We start from the raw sequence: 14,664 nt of genomic DNA on the forward strand, positions 1-14,664 counted from the left end.
ACAATATATACATTTTATTACTCATACCATTTATTCATTACCCAACACATAAAACGAGACACTATATATAAAATCAAATTGTTCGATTTTTTAAATTAAAATGTTCCGTGTCATTCTCTCTGAAGCTTAATTATTTCGTTAAGGCGTGAGGATACACACTAAGATTTGTAGGTGATTTGTTAGTATTCGAATCTACGTACCTCTACGTGTATTGACTTTTAACTAATATCAATTGCACACTTAATTCGATCCACTACAGAACGCTAGACTATATATATAATTTAAATATAACTGTGCACTTACCAATTTGACTAGAATATTTATTTAAACACGACAACGACAGTACATACATAGCCGCCGTTTTTTTCTCTTAAATTTGAGCAAAACCCATTTATCTTAGATATTCAAGTATAATGTGAAAAATTTAATACGTCTATATTTATGCCTATGTCTACCATAGTGGCAGTTATGAACACCTACATACTAATTTATGTAGTACTTACGTGTATAACCATTTTACGCACACACATACACACATATAAAATGAACTTAGTTAATAATACCGCTTAAATTAATATCACTTTTAGGTACGATTTCTATGGCGTCTGCAACTTATCAATAAATTTGTAGATAAGTTAAAAATTTTGACAAAAAATTGCGCGTGCCCAAATACTTTTAATAATGCAAGAGTAATGAAAATGTATATAAAAGCAAACTAAACGAGTTAAATTCCATTGTCAAACTATAAAAAAAATAATCACAGAATGATAAAATTTATAGAATTATAGTAAATAACTTCAAACACAGCTTATCCGGCCTAAATTTATTTAGAATAACATGAATGTTCGAGAAATGTGAAAAGAAAACTACTAAAGATCAACTACATTCCATTAGTCCTTCTTAAGACCGTTACCGTTCTGAGTCGCAGCGGCCTTTTCTAATTCTTCCCGTCGACTTGTCTGATACCTTTAAACAGATAAACATAATTTAAACAACGATAACACTATAAACTATTATTTAAAAGCGACAGCAGGCAGGTTCGAAATAGTTCCATTATTATTTACGCGACAAACGATTCGTCATAGCGAAATTTTTTGGCTTCGTGCCAGATGATACCCGTTCGTGAGATGAAACTAATTTTATTTCGTAACTCATGTTTACATCGCACAGAGATTGGTCAAGGTTCATGTGGTTACTATCTGGTTACTTCAATGACGTAACACGAGAACGCCTGCGTAACGGCCGTTTCTACGTTATCGACTTCCTAAACCATACTATGATGTGAACTGTATACATATACCAGAAAAATTTACTTGTCGAAATGAATATTACCCTGATCAAAGGAAAGTTTGAGGCGAGAAATCAGTCTTTAGCTAATTCTGCGTGGAGCATAAATAATGACGCAAACTGCCCAGTATAGTGCTCTGTTCTGATTTATTTAACGCTGACATTCTGAAATGTTTGTAAATAAAATGTAATTGTGTAGAATAAATCAACTATCAGCTTAACGTGTACACACGGTGTGTGAACCGAATACAAATCACTTTAATATATTGTAGCGGTTTGCCGATTGGTTTCCGGTGGATAGGAGAGAGCCACTCCGTCTCAATTCAAGAGTATCGTAAGAGTCAACTAAGAGGTTTTTTCTCAACGGTAGCAGCAGCACTTAGAACTTCGACCACCTTTATGGTGGCAGAGAGTTCTTTTTTTTATAGAATAGGAATGCGGACGAGCATATGGGCCACCTGATAAGTGGTTACAAACGCCCATAGACATTGGCATTGTAAGAAATCTTAACCATCGCTTACATAACCAATGCGCCTCCAACCTTGGGAATTAAGATTTTATGTCCCTTGTACCTGTAATTACACTGGCTCACTCACCCTTCAAACCGGAACACAACAATTTAATAGAGCTCACCAAACCACGAGGCGTCCGCTGAGCATAAAAAAGAACACCAGAGCCGGCGCGCACCGGTCGAAGGGGTCGCCGACCATCACGTGCGAGTATGCGGCCAGGATCATCAGCAACACCAGGCCCACGTTCGCAGTGTTCTTTATTTTATCTGTAAGAAATATATAGAATTTATAAATGCTCGCGGGAATATTTTGCTTATGAAATATTTGGCAACCAGTGCATTTTCTTTTTTTAAACGTTTATTTATTTAATATTCACAGCTTCGTTTGATAAGAGTCATAAATGATATTTCTAATGAACACAGCAAGAATTACATATTTACCAAGCCTTACTCCTACTTATCCTATAAAGCAAAACAATCAATACAAAGATGGGCGGTACCCATCCAGGTGCGTTGCACCTGTTATGAATATGAGAGACTGACGCTGGAGGACGCGTTATGAAATTACAATATAATTTAATCATACACGAGACACTAACAATAGACGCACTGTTGTCAGTGTCTAGTAATAACTTTATAATCATTATAATTACTTACGACTAGGTATAACGGCGAGAGCCAGTCCAAACAGAATTTCAAGTCCGCCAACACTCCTCCGATACCATTTAGATGGCACCTTGTAATCCAACATTGTTGTAAACGGGAACACTTTGGCATACCTTACATATTCCTTTCTCTGCAAAAAAAGATTTTAATAAAATTAGGTACAATATACATATTTAATTGTATTTTATAAGATACGCATCGTCGCGGCGGAAACTGATTAGAAGAAATGTGTAGATACACAAACAATTGAAAAAATGTTGACGTTTTATTAAGAACTGGATTATTTTAGATATGATATTATCTTTTACTTGGTCGTAGGGCTTCTGCAGGCCCGTCTGGGTGGTACGCACTTCTTCTTTGGGCCTTCTTTGGCCACCCAGACGGTTCTGGTTTGAAGGGTGAGTGAGCCAGTAACTACAGGTACAAGGGACATAACATCTCAGTTCCGAAGGTTAGTGGCGAAATAAGGAATGGTTATTATTTCTTACATCACCAATGTCTATCAGCAGTGGTGTCCACTTACCATCAGGTGTCCTATTTGCTCGTCCGTCTGCCTAAAACATTAAAAAAAAACCGTCGAAACTTTTAAAATCTAGATGTTCCAGCGAACGATTAATAGATACTTTTATGAAATAGACGTATTGCTAACATTTATGTTAGCCTTTTAAATAATATAGACAGGTAAAACTAAAAAAATTAAATTATTATACTAGGGTGCGTGACTATAAGACATTGTAAAATGATTTATTTATATTCGATTTATATCACACAATGTGTTGCGTGGGTACATGCTTGTAATTAACAATAGTGACATCAACTGTATTCACTGCGACCAAGAGTCGTTTGTCTACATGTCTTCATGTTGGCAAAATAATATGTTTTGGCACTTATGAAAACCGTCAAACATTAATAGAAACACATTAAATAAATTACTTTAACAAATATATTAGGAACTAGCGGTTCACCCGCGGCTTCGCCAGCGCCCTACTCAAAAATCCAGTTAAACGGGATGAAAAGGCCGAAATATATTAATTATGTCATGTTTTATAAGGAAACTCAAAACTTAAAAATTACCTTATAAGTAATGATAAAAATAAAATACGTACTAAAAAGTTATAAAATCTATAAAGTAAAATGTACAAATAGAACAAATACAACTGAGTTAATTTTTGCAACCTAAAGCCACAAAGTAAAAAAACTCAAAACAATTAGGCAGAACTAAGACGGTACGACAACAACGCAAATTTGAACGAAATGCGAATGCTTATATGTATGACAGAAGGTCACTCATCTCTGGAAAATCTGGACACCGCGATTCAGAAGTTGGCGTATTAAGCACACCGTCATCTATGGGAGAGCCCAGAGCGAGAGCATATATTGTAACGACAAAAAGACGTAAATTTTTATAAAGTTTGATGAAATACAAAACTAAACGGAACCTTAAAATACATTTCATAATAATTCAGTTATTTTAATTTGTAGTTTTTAGCCATTTCAAAGGTTAGCCCGGACAAACAAACAGAAAGACAAAATTTTTAGAAATGATTATTTTGGTTTTGGTATCTCGCAAATATAATATGGCCTTTACTTTAAAAGAGGCAGTTATTTATAAAAATACAGACACTTCAATTTTATTTATTTGTAGGTATAGATTCGAAAATACTCAGATTAAATAAAACTATTTTTTGTTATATTTGAGGACTTATCGTTTTATTCGTTGTTGCTGTATATAGTATGTATTTATATCATATACTTAAAATTTTGTATGTACTGATAATATAATTTATTTTTGGTTATATGTATAGTATGTGTATTTTATATTATATATATATAAGTATTAAAGAAAGTATTAAAGTAACATTATTTCCTAATTAATAGTCTATGTGAGAAAACATGTGGAGTGTCATGTTCAATGAGTGGTTTTGAGACTTACCGATTGTCATGGCGAAGCACACATAAAGAGGGAACTATGTTCTTTGAAATTCGAAAGAATATTCTGATATTCTTGGAATGAAAACCTACCCCTCGAGCACATCCTACAATAAATGTATAGGAATTGTGAGTCGTGTTGTGGTAATGCTTTAAGACTACCAAATAAAGGGGGCCTAAACTTGATGCAATTTCATACTTCTAACTTTGAAAATGACGGGTTTAGATACAACCGTTCATCCCTTAAATTCCCTCTTTTAGGGGTGAAATTTCTAAAAAAACTTTCTTAGTGCGTGTTTCCATCATAAAATGCATCAACTGTCAAAATTTCAAGTCTTTAACCACTGTGGTTTAGGCTGTGCGTTGATGAATCAGTCAGGATAAGTCATAATATATAATAACCGCTAGTTCCTAATATATATTTTAAGATTTATCAATCAATAGTTTTGCTGTTTTAGCAACATATATGTAGGTACGGTTTATAAGGCTTAAATCAAGAAATGATACTTTTATAACTACTTCATACTCATATCTTGTAGGTAAGGATAGAAAATAAGTTACTTGATGTTACTATCAAGAGATATATTCGCGTGCGATAGACGCACTGGCACTGTATGAAATAAGGCGCATTGAGTGCTGCAAACCACGGGACCTAAGATATGAGACAATAAGTGGCGGCAAAGAGTGGTGCAAGGGAAGCAGAGCATTGGACGTCCTGGGACATGGCTAATGACATAGCCAAACTCTTGGATCAAATCTGTACAAGATTGGCACAGGAGTGCTGCCTTGGGAAAAGATAGACCCTATACCCAACAGTGGGATATAAAAGGCGGTTCATGGTAATGATATGGGGTCTGCCTGAAATGATACTGAACAATACCAGTTTTATGACATGGTACATTTAGATTAAGAAAAATTCAAAATTCAGGCTTAGCACACGCAAAGCCGAGATTTCCTAGTGGTTAGAACGCGTGAATCTTAACTGATGATCGGGGGTTCAAACCCGGGCAAGCACCACTAAATTTTCATGTGCTTAATTTGTGTTTATAATTCATCTCGTGCTTGACGGTGAGAGAAAATATCGTGAGGAAACCTGCATGTGTCTAATTTCATTGAAATTATGCCACATGTGTATTCTACCAACCCGCATGGAGCAGCGTCGTGGAATAAGCTCCAAACCTTCTCCTCAAAAGGGAGAGGAGGCCTTAGCCCAGCAGTGGGACATTAGTAGGTTGTTACTGTACTGTACTACACGCAAAGGCTTATTATACTTTACTATCCTATACAATACAAACTATACTATACCATTACAATGTGCAACAACTAAGTATCATCAATATATAATAATTAAAGTTTGTATAATTCATTAAGGAATTACGATAACTATAATTTAATTTTAAAAACCCTAAACTCGAACTATGTGGGGAAGAGAAAAATATTCTTAATATAACAAATATAATATTCGATAACCGAGATAAACTTGATGTAATTTTTAAACAACGTTTAATACAAAATCAAATACGAGTTATGTGTAAAATAAAAAGCTGCAGATGTCTCTAGTTTACGTCATATCAAATATATAGTATACATAAGTATGTAAAGAGATAAAAATCCATTTTCCTTTTCGATTTATGAAAACAAAAGAATTAATTGGTGTTATATAGAGTAAAAAATTATCGATGAACTAAGGTGTGTCTGATGTCTCAACAAATTTCGAATATCAAAGGATTATAAGCATCGAATCATTTCTTCTGTCGCAACAAGACAGCAGCACTGGGTATTAGGCGGCAGGCCAAATACTAAAATAGCTAGCCACATTGCTCCGCAACAAAAATCTTAATGCATCTAGCGACCTTTTTAATTCTGTCTCAGCGTCAGCACGTGTGAAATTAAAATATGTACTCACCAAATCTTTATGCAATTCCTTCGATATAAAAGGCGTCAGCTTAGTTATACCAACGAAAATAAAAAAAATGCCCAAAAGAATAGATAAACTTTTAAGGACGATAGATCCCATTTTGTTTTAAAATTTAATCGATATGTAATTTAATCTAAAATTATTCTTCTATAACATTTTTATTAACAATCCTTACAATAATGGAACGCACAATTGCATTATTTATAACAACGTATTTGGTTAAATTTATTAAATGAACACTCCAATCATACACCTTATTTATTATATGTTGCACATACACATGCTTCGCTTTAACGAAAAATGCTAAGCTCTACGAAAAACTCTACTAACGCACGTTTTACCATTCGCGCCGGCGCGAAAAAAATCCATATCAAATATTTTAATGTTGATCTAGATACGAATTATTTGGCATAAAAGACCAAGACAGGGGGTTGCCATTCAAAAAATAATGTTAATTTCAATAATTTTATGAAGAATGTAGATCAATGTATATAACAGAAAATTATATTATCAGTATTAAGTAGGTATTCTTTTATTAATTTTATGTGTTGAAGCCAAAAACTAACTTCATTATAACATTATCTACATACAGGCACCGGCACACAAATTACTACCAACTTAACGATAAAAAGCGCGAGAATTTTTATTTTTTGCATTGCTTGTAAAGAACTTTTACATAATTCTATCTGTTTTGCCGGGAGTAATTTTCAAACACAGTTACCAGTGTACGCTTAACATTCATTAAAATGTAAAATGACAACCACCCGGCAACCACCTAGGCTCCGTCCTACAAGTACATACCAATAATGCCAATTTGAGGGTTTTCCCCCCAAATTTGAGGGGAATCAAGATGTCCAAGGGTTTTTTAGGGGGTACATTTATTTAGGGAGTCTATTATTCAAGATTTTTTTTACTTAAAAACGCACAACTTACATAATAATTTATATTAAGCCTTTTTAACGCTGGAAAAATGCGTTTCCCCCACGGGAACAGTGGGGGGGGGTATGTGGGCCGGTATCCAAGGCGCCGAGTACGACCCAAACATCGGAATACTGACTAAAAAACCAGCGGTACTCTTTACGTCTTAACGAGGAGCGCCACTTAATCGCTTGCACATGCTACCGTGACGCTCTGTATTTTTTTATTTTTTTTTATATGTCCGGGATGGCAAATGACTCTACTCCACCTGATGGTAAGTGGTAGTAGAGTCCAAACGCGACGATTATATTAAGTTATAACCTAACCTAACCTAACTAACAAACTAAACCAAATATAAACTCCAAGGATGGCTATAACTGAAATATCAAAAATCTATAATAAATTGAGATTGAAAATAGCTTATATTTCTAAATCATCTTAATTGAAATTTATAAAATCAACATATGAATATAATCGTACTTATTTGTTCGTATTTTTAAAACACTTCATCATCAGTACTTCTTCAAAGTAATTCAATGTGTAAGGGCCTAACATTAAATATATTATTGCAAAGTTACAACAAAATTACAATGTGTACAAAATACATAATGTGTATTTATTTTTTGTTACATATTGTCAAATTGGTTACAAAACTGGCAAAAAATAAATGCTTCTTTCTACACTTAGTCAAAATAATATTATGTTATCAGTATAATTTTCATTTTTAAGAATATTTTTATATTCTTGCATAAACTGGTCAGAGCCACACACTAGAAATTGAATATTAACGAATGGCTTTAGATCGGTTAACTCTTTTATATCAAACTTGGTAACATATATAGGTTCCTTGTATTTTAAATTAGAAGTTATTTTTTCTAAGGAGCACCCCAAATAAATTTTATATGAGAAATTCCAGTAAGCTTTATATTGATATAGCTCATTTCTAAATAATACTTCATCAATATTTCTACAACAAAAACACAAAACTATTTTGGTCATATCATCTTCATTGTTTAAAATGTTATCTATAATAGATATGAATGGTGCTATTCCTGTTCCTTGTGCAATCATTATGATTCTATTGTATTTGTTTGGTTCCACTTTGTAATGGCCATATGGTCCTCGCCACATTGTAACTGCGCCTAATTCTAAATTGTAAAGATGATTTGATACTAATCCATTATTATACTTTTTAATTATAATAAGAAAATCAAAATCCTCATTTTCATGCTCTTTCAACTTGATAGGTGTATATGCTCTGGTACATGAACAAGAATTTACATTAGAAATATATTTTATAAGAAAGTGTTCACCAGGGTTCCATCGCACTTTATTTTTACATGTATTATTAAATAGCTTGAATTTTAAGCATTTTTGTGTTTCGGACAATTTTATAATGTCCGTAACAATAAAATTTGTATATTCAAGCTCAGAGATGCCATTATCTTTGTTTATGTTCTCACCAGTTTCTTTACTCCTTTTAAATTTCTCAAGCTGTCGTTGAAAGACATCAAATATACAAGGGTTACATCCACTATTACAACAATCTTCCTTTCGTGGCTCAATAGGTGGTTTCATTATCTTTATACCTACGAATATATATAGAATTAGAAATAAACTACGTATATTTATGATACGATTACGTATTTAAATATTGTCGACGAAGTAATATTTAATAATTTAACAGATACTTAGTTTTAATGTAATGCTGTAAAACTTACGTTTAAAATAATATATATTTTTATTATAGTTACTTTTAAATACTTTTAATAAAAAGCATTAAAAAATATAATCACAAACGTTGATAATATTCTATTAAATTTAATTTCAAGCCAATAAACATAGTGATTAATTATGTCTTATATTATTAATAGAAATGTATATATCGCAGTTACGATATGTTATTGCTTATATAATTAATGAAATAAATATTTATGTTATATTTCGAATTAAATTTTGAGGTTGATATTTGTCAATTAATTGTCAGTTGTCATTGTCGAATGTCAATGATAATTATTAACCTGTTACCATATATACCATATATACCATAATACTATTTTTTAATAAGGTCATCATTAATATTATGCTGTCTGTTCTGTGTTGCTGCTTTATCTATAAGTCTTCACAATTAACACAAATTAAAATTCAAAATATTTTGGATAACATCTTATTTAAAAAAATTAAACTCTATCAATAATTTTGAGAATAATATAATATAAGAAAATATATATTATAGAAATTCTATTACATTAAAAATGTTTAATTTTCCATATTATGTACTAACCCTGTTTATTAAAAATGTTCTTCTCTTCTCATTCTATATTTTTGCACATTGAAATTAATTAAATTTTAAAATGTTAAAATTGCATCAATTATTAATTTATGTTTAAAATATAATAAAATGGATTAATTGGGCACTACTATTTTACTGGTGGTAGGGCTTTGTGCAAGCTCGTCTGGGTAGGTACCACCCACTCATCAGATATTCTACCGCAAAACAGCAATACTTGATATTGTTGTGTTCCGGTTTGAAGGGTGAGTGAGCTAGTGTAATTACAGGCACAAGGGACATAAAATCTTAGTTCCCAAGGTTGGTGGCGCATTGGATATGTAAGCGATGGTTGACATTTCTTACAATGCCAATGTCTAAGAGCGTTGGTGACCACTTACCATCAGGTGGCCCATATGCTCGTCCGCCTTCCTATTCTATAAAAAAAAAAAAAATCTATTACTAGTTTCCGCTGAGTGCGAATGGGGAGGTCAAGTGTTAGGCACCTTTTTTTATCGCTGGAAAAACGCTTTACATGTTTCCCCCACAGGAACAGTGGGGCTCGCCGGTGTCCAAGCCGCCGCGTGCACCCCGAACATCGGAATACTTACTAAACAAAATCCCTTACTGTTCCCGTGGGGGAGGGGCACAATAACACGTTTTCCAGTGAAAAAAAAGCATGCGGAGCCAATAAAATATGTTGTGAACATTTACAGACCCAATTCATGTGTATTTAAATTTTTTAAGTTTATACTTGGTGGCAAATTTGCCGAAAAAACTCATATTACCGTCGTTAGTCTTGGCCAGTTTAAAAGCAAAGTTATTGCCTAGTTCAGTAAAAGTATTATAAATTGGTCTTTATTATGTAAAACAAGCTTTTGCCCACGGCTTGGCCTGCGTGCTAGAAAGAAAGGGGGGGGGGAGGCTTTGCATGTGTTAGGTATTAAAAAGTAACCCATATCGTTCGTTTTTGTGGGTCAAGCAATTCGGTTCAGTGGTTTAACCATGAAAGTGTCAGATAGACAAAGTTACTGTTGCATTTAAAATATTATACAATATTCATTCAAAACAAATGATGATTTCAATTAAAATAAAACAGCAGTAAAATTATAATTTGCATTTAAAATATATGGTATGTACATATATTTGAATTTAATGCCGTCAAAATTTAAAAATAATCTTTATTGAAGGTTTTTTCTAATTTATTATAAAAAAATCGATTTATAATATAAAACTTTTATTAAAATATATGTGTATAGTATAAAATATAAGAAATAGAAATGAAGATATTATTATTATTCTAGTCTTTTCTATTTAATTTCAGATATATATAGTAAAATATTTAGGAATATTCTTAAAAACTTTTTAAACATTACATACGTTAGCGCCCTCTACACCGACGCCTAATAAACACCGGCAAGCGGATAGCGTTCACATCACAGCAGCTCGAGCCCGCCATAATATTCTTTGCCATTGCTATATCGTTGGCTGTAAACAATTTTGTAAGTAGACTTAATATTTTTTATTAAAATGTGTTTTATATTATTTAATGCTAATTAAAATTGCAATATTCTTGTTTTATATAAAATATTATTGGCTACAAGTGTTCAGACTATATATATTTCTTAATTACCTAATGGCAGACTCCATTAAATTGGCTTGGGGCTCATAAAATAGTAACTATTATTGTGCGTGTATTAAGACTTAGACGGATATTCTGAGTGTTATTTTCTTAAATAACACCTTGAGTCTTCATTGCAAACGGAAAAGCTAAACATTATCTTTCATAATTCACGTCAAGCATTCGTTAATATTAACAATCGTAAGCGTCCTAGCTAGAGGCTATTGACTTATAGTTTTGTTTATTTTCTTTAACGATTTTCTTTGTTTCTTACATTCAAAGATGAAGTTCTGTAGCAACAATTTCCTTTTTTAAATCGCTTATGTTTCAATTTTATAAATATAATTTTTAAATATATATTTATTTTATAATATTAATATTATTTTAATTCTTAACATTCATTAAAATTATTATTCTTTCAGGTTTTGCCTTTGTAGGTGTTATTAGATTTTATTAAAATGTCTGATGATGGATCAACAGCGGTGGAGAAAAAAGGCCGTGGTAGACCTAAAGCTAATGGAACACAATCGGTAAATTTTACATTAGCCATTTTTGATCACTTGAAAATTAAATACATCATTGTTAATATATTTATAATTAAAATGTATGCTATTTTAGGAGGCTAAAGGAGATGCTAAGAAACGAGGCCGACCCCCAGCACCTCCAGCTAAAACTAAAGAATCTAAAAACTCCTCAGATGATGAACAGGCACCTGTAGCCAAAAGAGGAAGAGGCAGACCTAAGGGTTCCAAAAAAAAGGCAGCAGTTCCCAAAGCAAAGGTAATTTTTATTATAACTTGTTATTTTAAGGAAGTCATTGACTGTTCAATAACAACGTAAATCACATTGTCCACCATATTTTATGAAAATTACACTGTTTTAAAATAATGTCATTATTTTTAGAGCGGTTCTGGTGAAGGGCGAGGTCGCGGTAGGCCACGCAAAGATGCACCCCCACCTAAAAAAGATGAAGGTTCTACTGAGGAGGAGCAAGAAGATGAAGAAGAGGAAGAAGAAGGCTCTGACCAGTAAACATGTTTGTTTCTCACACAACTCACTCTTAGTGTAATTTGTTTGTCATTATAACCCCTGTGATTATTTAATGATTTCATAAAAATTATATTTATGAATGCTCTTTGGCACTGCTATCTCGGGGGTTATCGTAACAATACAAGTCTCAAATGAGATTGCTCCCAAACTTTAATCATGTGAGGAATATTTTAAAGAGAAAATAATTATCAGATATAAGATGTCCTTTTTGTGATTATATTGCATTTACTTCAAACATTTTACAAAAGTCTTGCATGGCTAAATTTTGGGTAAACTTAGCTCTCCCTAGCAACGTACAAGTCTAAGATATAATTTGTAAGATCTTTTTTTGTAGATTTATTCTATTTCTATTATAATAGGTATTTTGTAATCTCCTGATTTATATTGTAAGAAATCAAATAATGCAATTTTGTAGATTATTCATTTGACTTGAAAGTCAAGTATTATTTTCGATAATAAATATTTCATTTTGATTCAGTTATTTTTTTACTCCCTTTTTAGTTGTCAAAAATGTGTTCTAGTTGCTAATGTATTTCATTAAAATGTTATGTACTGATTTCATAATTATGTATGTATGTATTGACACTTATTTTATACTATTACCTTAATGATATTGCTATGTGCGCCTATCGAGTAGTGTCATTATAAATTTTCTTTCATATTTGAGGTCAGACTGAGAATATTATTTTAAAAATGAACTTTACTGTGTGTATGTGCGTGAATGTGAAATTTTAGAACAATATATTAAATAAATCTATAAAATTCCCGCCTTTTTTTTGCTTGCTGTTATCTGTTTTTAGTTTTATTTAAAAATTATAAAAAAATAGTAATATATAATTAGCCATATACCTATTACCCAATTGTCCTATTATATTTGTCAACAATTTCAGGATTGGATAAACTTGGTGAAATAAGTTATTGTAAATAAAAAAAAATTAATTGGACATAAATATTTTCGCTTTAAATTGTACCAATAATCGCTATACTATATTATGTGCTTAGAGTTGGTATCTATTGATTTAATATATATTTCTTAAGGTTTATTCGTTTTTTGTACATATATAGTGGTTATTCTAAACAAATTGTGTTTAGATTAACGATTAGTCGTTAATCGCTACGAGTCAAATCGGCATTTTTTAAGCCAAGCCAAGTGACAGATAATAAATTATAGACTCATAGAGTACATTTTAATGTTACTAACCTACTATTTTTACTGAAATGTTTTTAATACTATTTATAAATAAAAACAATGATACAAAAAATATTTAGTAAAAATTTCTTCAAATGTTCGTGTATTATAATACTAAGAAATTATTTGTTTCATGAAATCCCATACATAGCATTTCATTGCAATGCAATTTCAGATAAAAACAATTGAATTTACTTAAAAAAATGTTAAGACAATAATTCTTTTAGGAAATTTTTAATACTTTTTATTTCATCTTGTACATTTATGTCATCCCATACATCGCATTCCTCTATCCGTTGCCAGTCTGAATATTGAATTTCTGCCAGATTCCTAACATTAATTTTAGAATATTATTGTGTTTGATATTTATAAATCGCATATATTTTAGTTTTTATTTTTAGTTCTTACATTGAAGTTCTAAAGTCACATTTGAAAATTTAATATTAAGTTTTATATAATTTGTAACACAAAATCATATTATACGGAAAAAAACTCGAAGTGGTAACACTAGAAGCTTTGTATTAGGTGAGAAATACTGTGAGTGTTGATACCTGCGCAGTGCGCATTTCCCGTTTTATAAACTTCGGTGCCTGCGTCAGTCATCAAGATTGGAGTGTTTAAGTTTTTCGTCTGTTAATTATATTTGTGAAAAAAATTGTAACACCAGTACTTGTTCACAAAAGTATGTTTAAATTATAAAAAGTAGTTAACTTGACCTTACTACATAAAGCGACTAAACGAAATAACTATTGTGATGTGATGAGGTGTTTCACTATCGGTGCCGTCAAAAAGTTTTGAAAGTTGTTCAACTTTTTATATTTGAAATAAGTGTTTGTGTTTTATAAAATGTGTGAATATTGGCATGTGATTCAAATTGAAAATTCGTTTTTGAATGTTTGTGAAGGTTGGTAGCGAATTATATTACAGTTTTAGTAACAATTTTTTTCGCAAAATATGTAACTAGTTTTAACAATTTCGTTAATGAACATATCATAGCTTTTTATATTAAGAGATAATGATTGATTTATGTAGCATAATGCGTAACTTTTTATACCTAGAGCTTTAAACAAAATCTATTAAATACCTTATAAATTTATAAACTTTAAATCTGAATCATCACATTTTAGTCGAAGTCGAAGACGTGGTTTTTGAAGAAAGAAACACACAGTACATTTTAACTTAGTAATCAAACAGATAAATTAAATGTTTTTTTAACTTGTTTGTTTAACTTTTTGATTTTCTTAAATTATATAGTATATAATAGATTTTACTGCCTAAAGTTGTATGTAATTTAATACATAAACTG

General features: G+C 31.4%; 4 protein-coding genes across 5 annotated transcripts in view; 2 read left to right on the plus strand and 2 right to left on the minus strand.

Annotated features, from left to right (window-relative positions):
- Positions 1 to 8: 8 nt before the first annotated feature.
- LOC126768602 (novel acetylcholine receptor chaperone) lies at positions 9 to 6,687 on the minus strand. Its single transcript, XM_050486788.1, has 4 exons — positions 6,300 to 6,687; positions 2,456 to 2,594; positions 1,921 to 2,065; positions 9 to 966 (listed from the first exon to the last, which is right to left on the minus strand). Exons 1-4 carry the CDS (start codon positions 6,408 to 6,410, stop codon positions 891 to 893), a joined length of 471 nt encoding a protein of 156 aa, XP_050342745.1. The 5' UTR covers positions 6,411 to 6,687; the 3' UTR covers positions 9 to 890.
- A 1,143-nt stretch (positions 6,688 to 7,830) lies between these two features.
- Positions 7,831 to 9,108, minus strand: LOC126768601 (NADH-cytochrome b5 reductase-like). The gene is made up of 2 exons (XM_050486787.1): positions 8,951 to 9,108; positions 7,831 to 8,818 (listed from the first exon to the last, which is right to left on the minus strand). The coding sequence occupies exon 2, from the start codon at positions 8,805 to 8,807 to the stop codon at positions 7,917 to 7,919; it is 891 nt and encodes a 296-aa protein (XP_050342744.1). The 5' UTR covers positions 8,808 to 8,818; positions 8,951 to 9,108; the 3' UTR covers positions 7,831 to 7,916.
- Positions 9,109 to 10,882: 1,774 nt separating this feature from the next.
- On the plus strand, positions 10,883 to 12,642 carry LOC126768807 (high mobility group protein HMG-I/HMG-Y-like). The gene is made up of 4 exons (XM_050487148.1): positions 10,883 to 11,000; positions 11,542 to 11,649; positions 11,738 to 11,899; positions 12,023 to 12,642. Exons 2-4 carry the CDS (start codon positions 11,578 to 11,580, stop codon positions 12,149 to 12,151), a joined length of 363 nt encoding a protein of 120 aa, XP_050343105.1. The 5' UTR covers positions 10,883 to 11,000; positions 11,542 to 11,577; the 3' UTR covers positions 12,152 to 12,642.
- Positions 12,643 to 13,895: 1,253 nt separating this feature from the next.
- LOC126768437 (afadin) overlaps positions 13,896 to 14,664 on the plus strand; it is a 63,603-nt gene continuing 62,834 nt past the window's right edge. For both annotated transcript variants that reach the window (XM_050486488.1, XM_050486489.1), the window contains exon 1: positions 13,896 to 14,262. The gene's annotated coding sequence lies outside the window, so the exon portion shown is untranslated. The remainder of the gene's footprint in view (positions 14,263 to 14,664) is intronic.

This window comes from Nymphalis io, chromosome 5 (genome assembly GCF_905147045.1).
Source record: "Nymphalis io chromosome 5, ilAglIoxx1.1, whole genome shotgun sequence".
Lineage (NCBI taxonomy): Eukaryota > Metazoa > Arthropoda > Insecta > Lepidoptera > Nymphalidae > Nymphalis > Nymphalis io.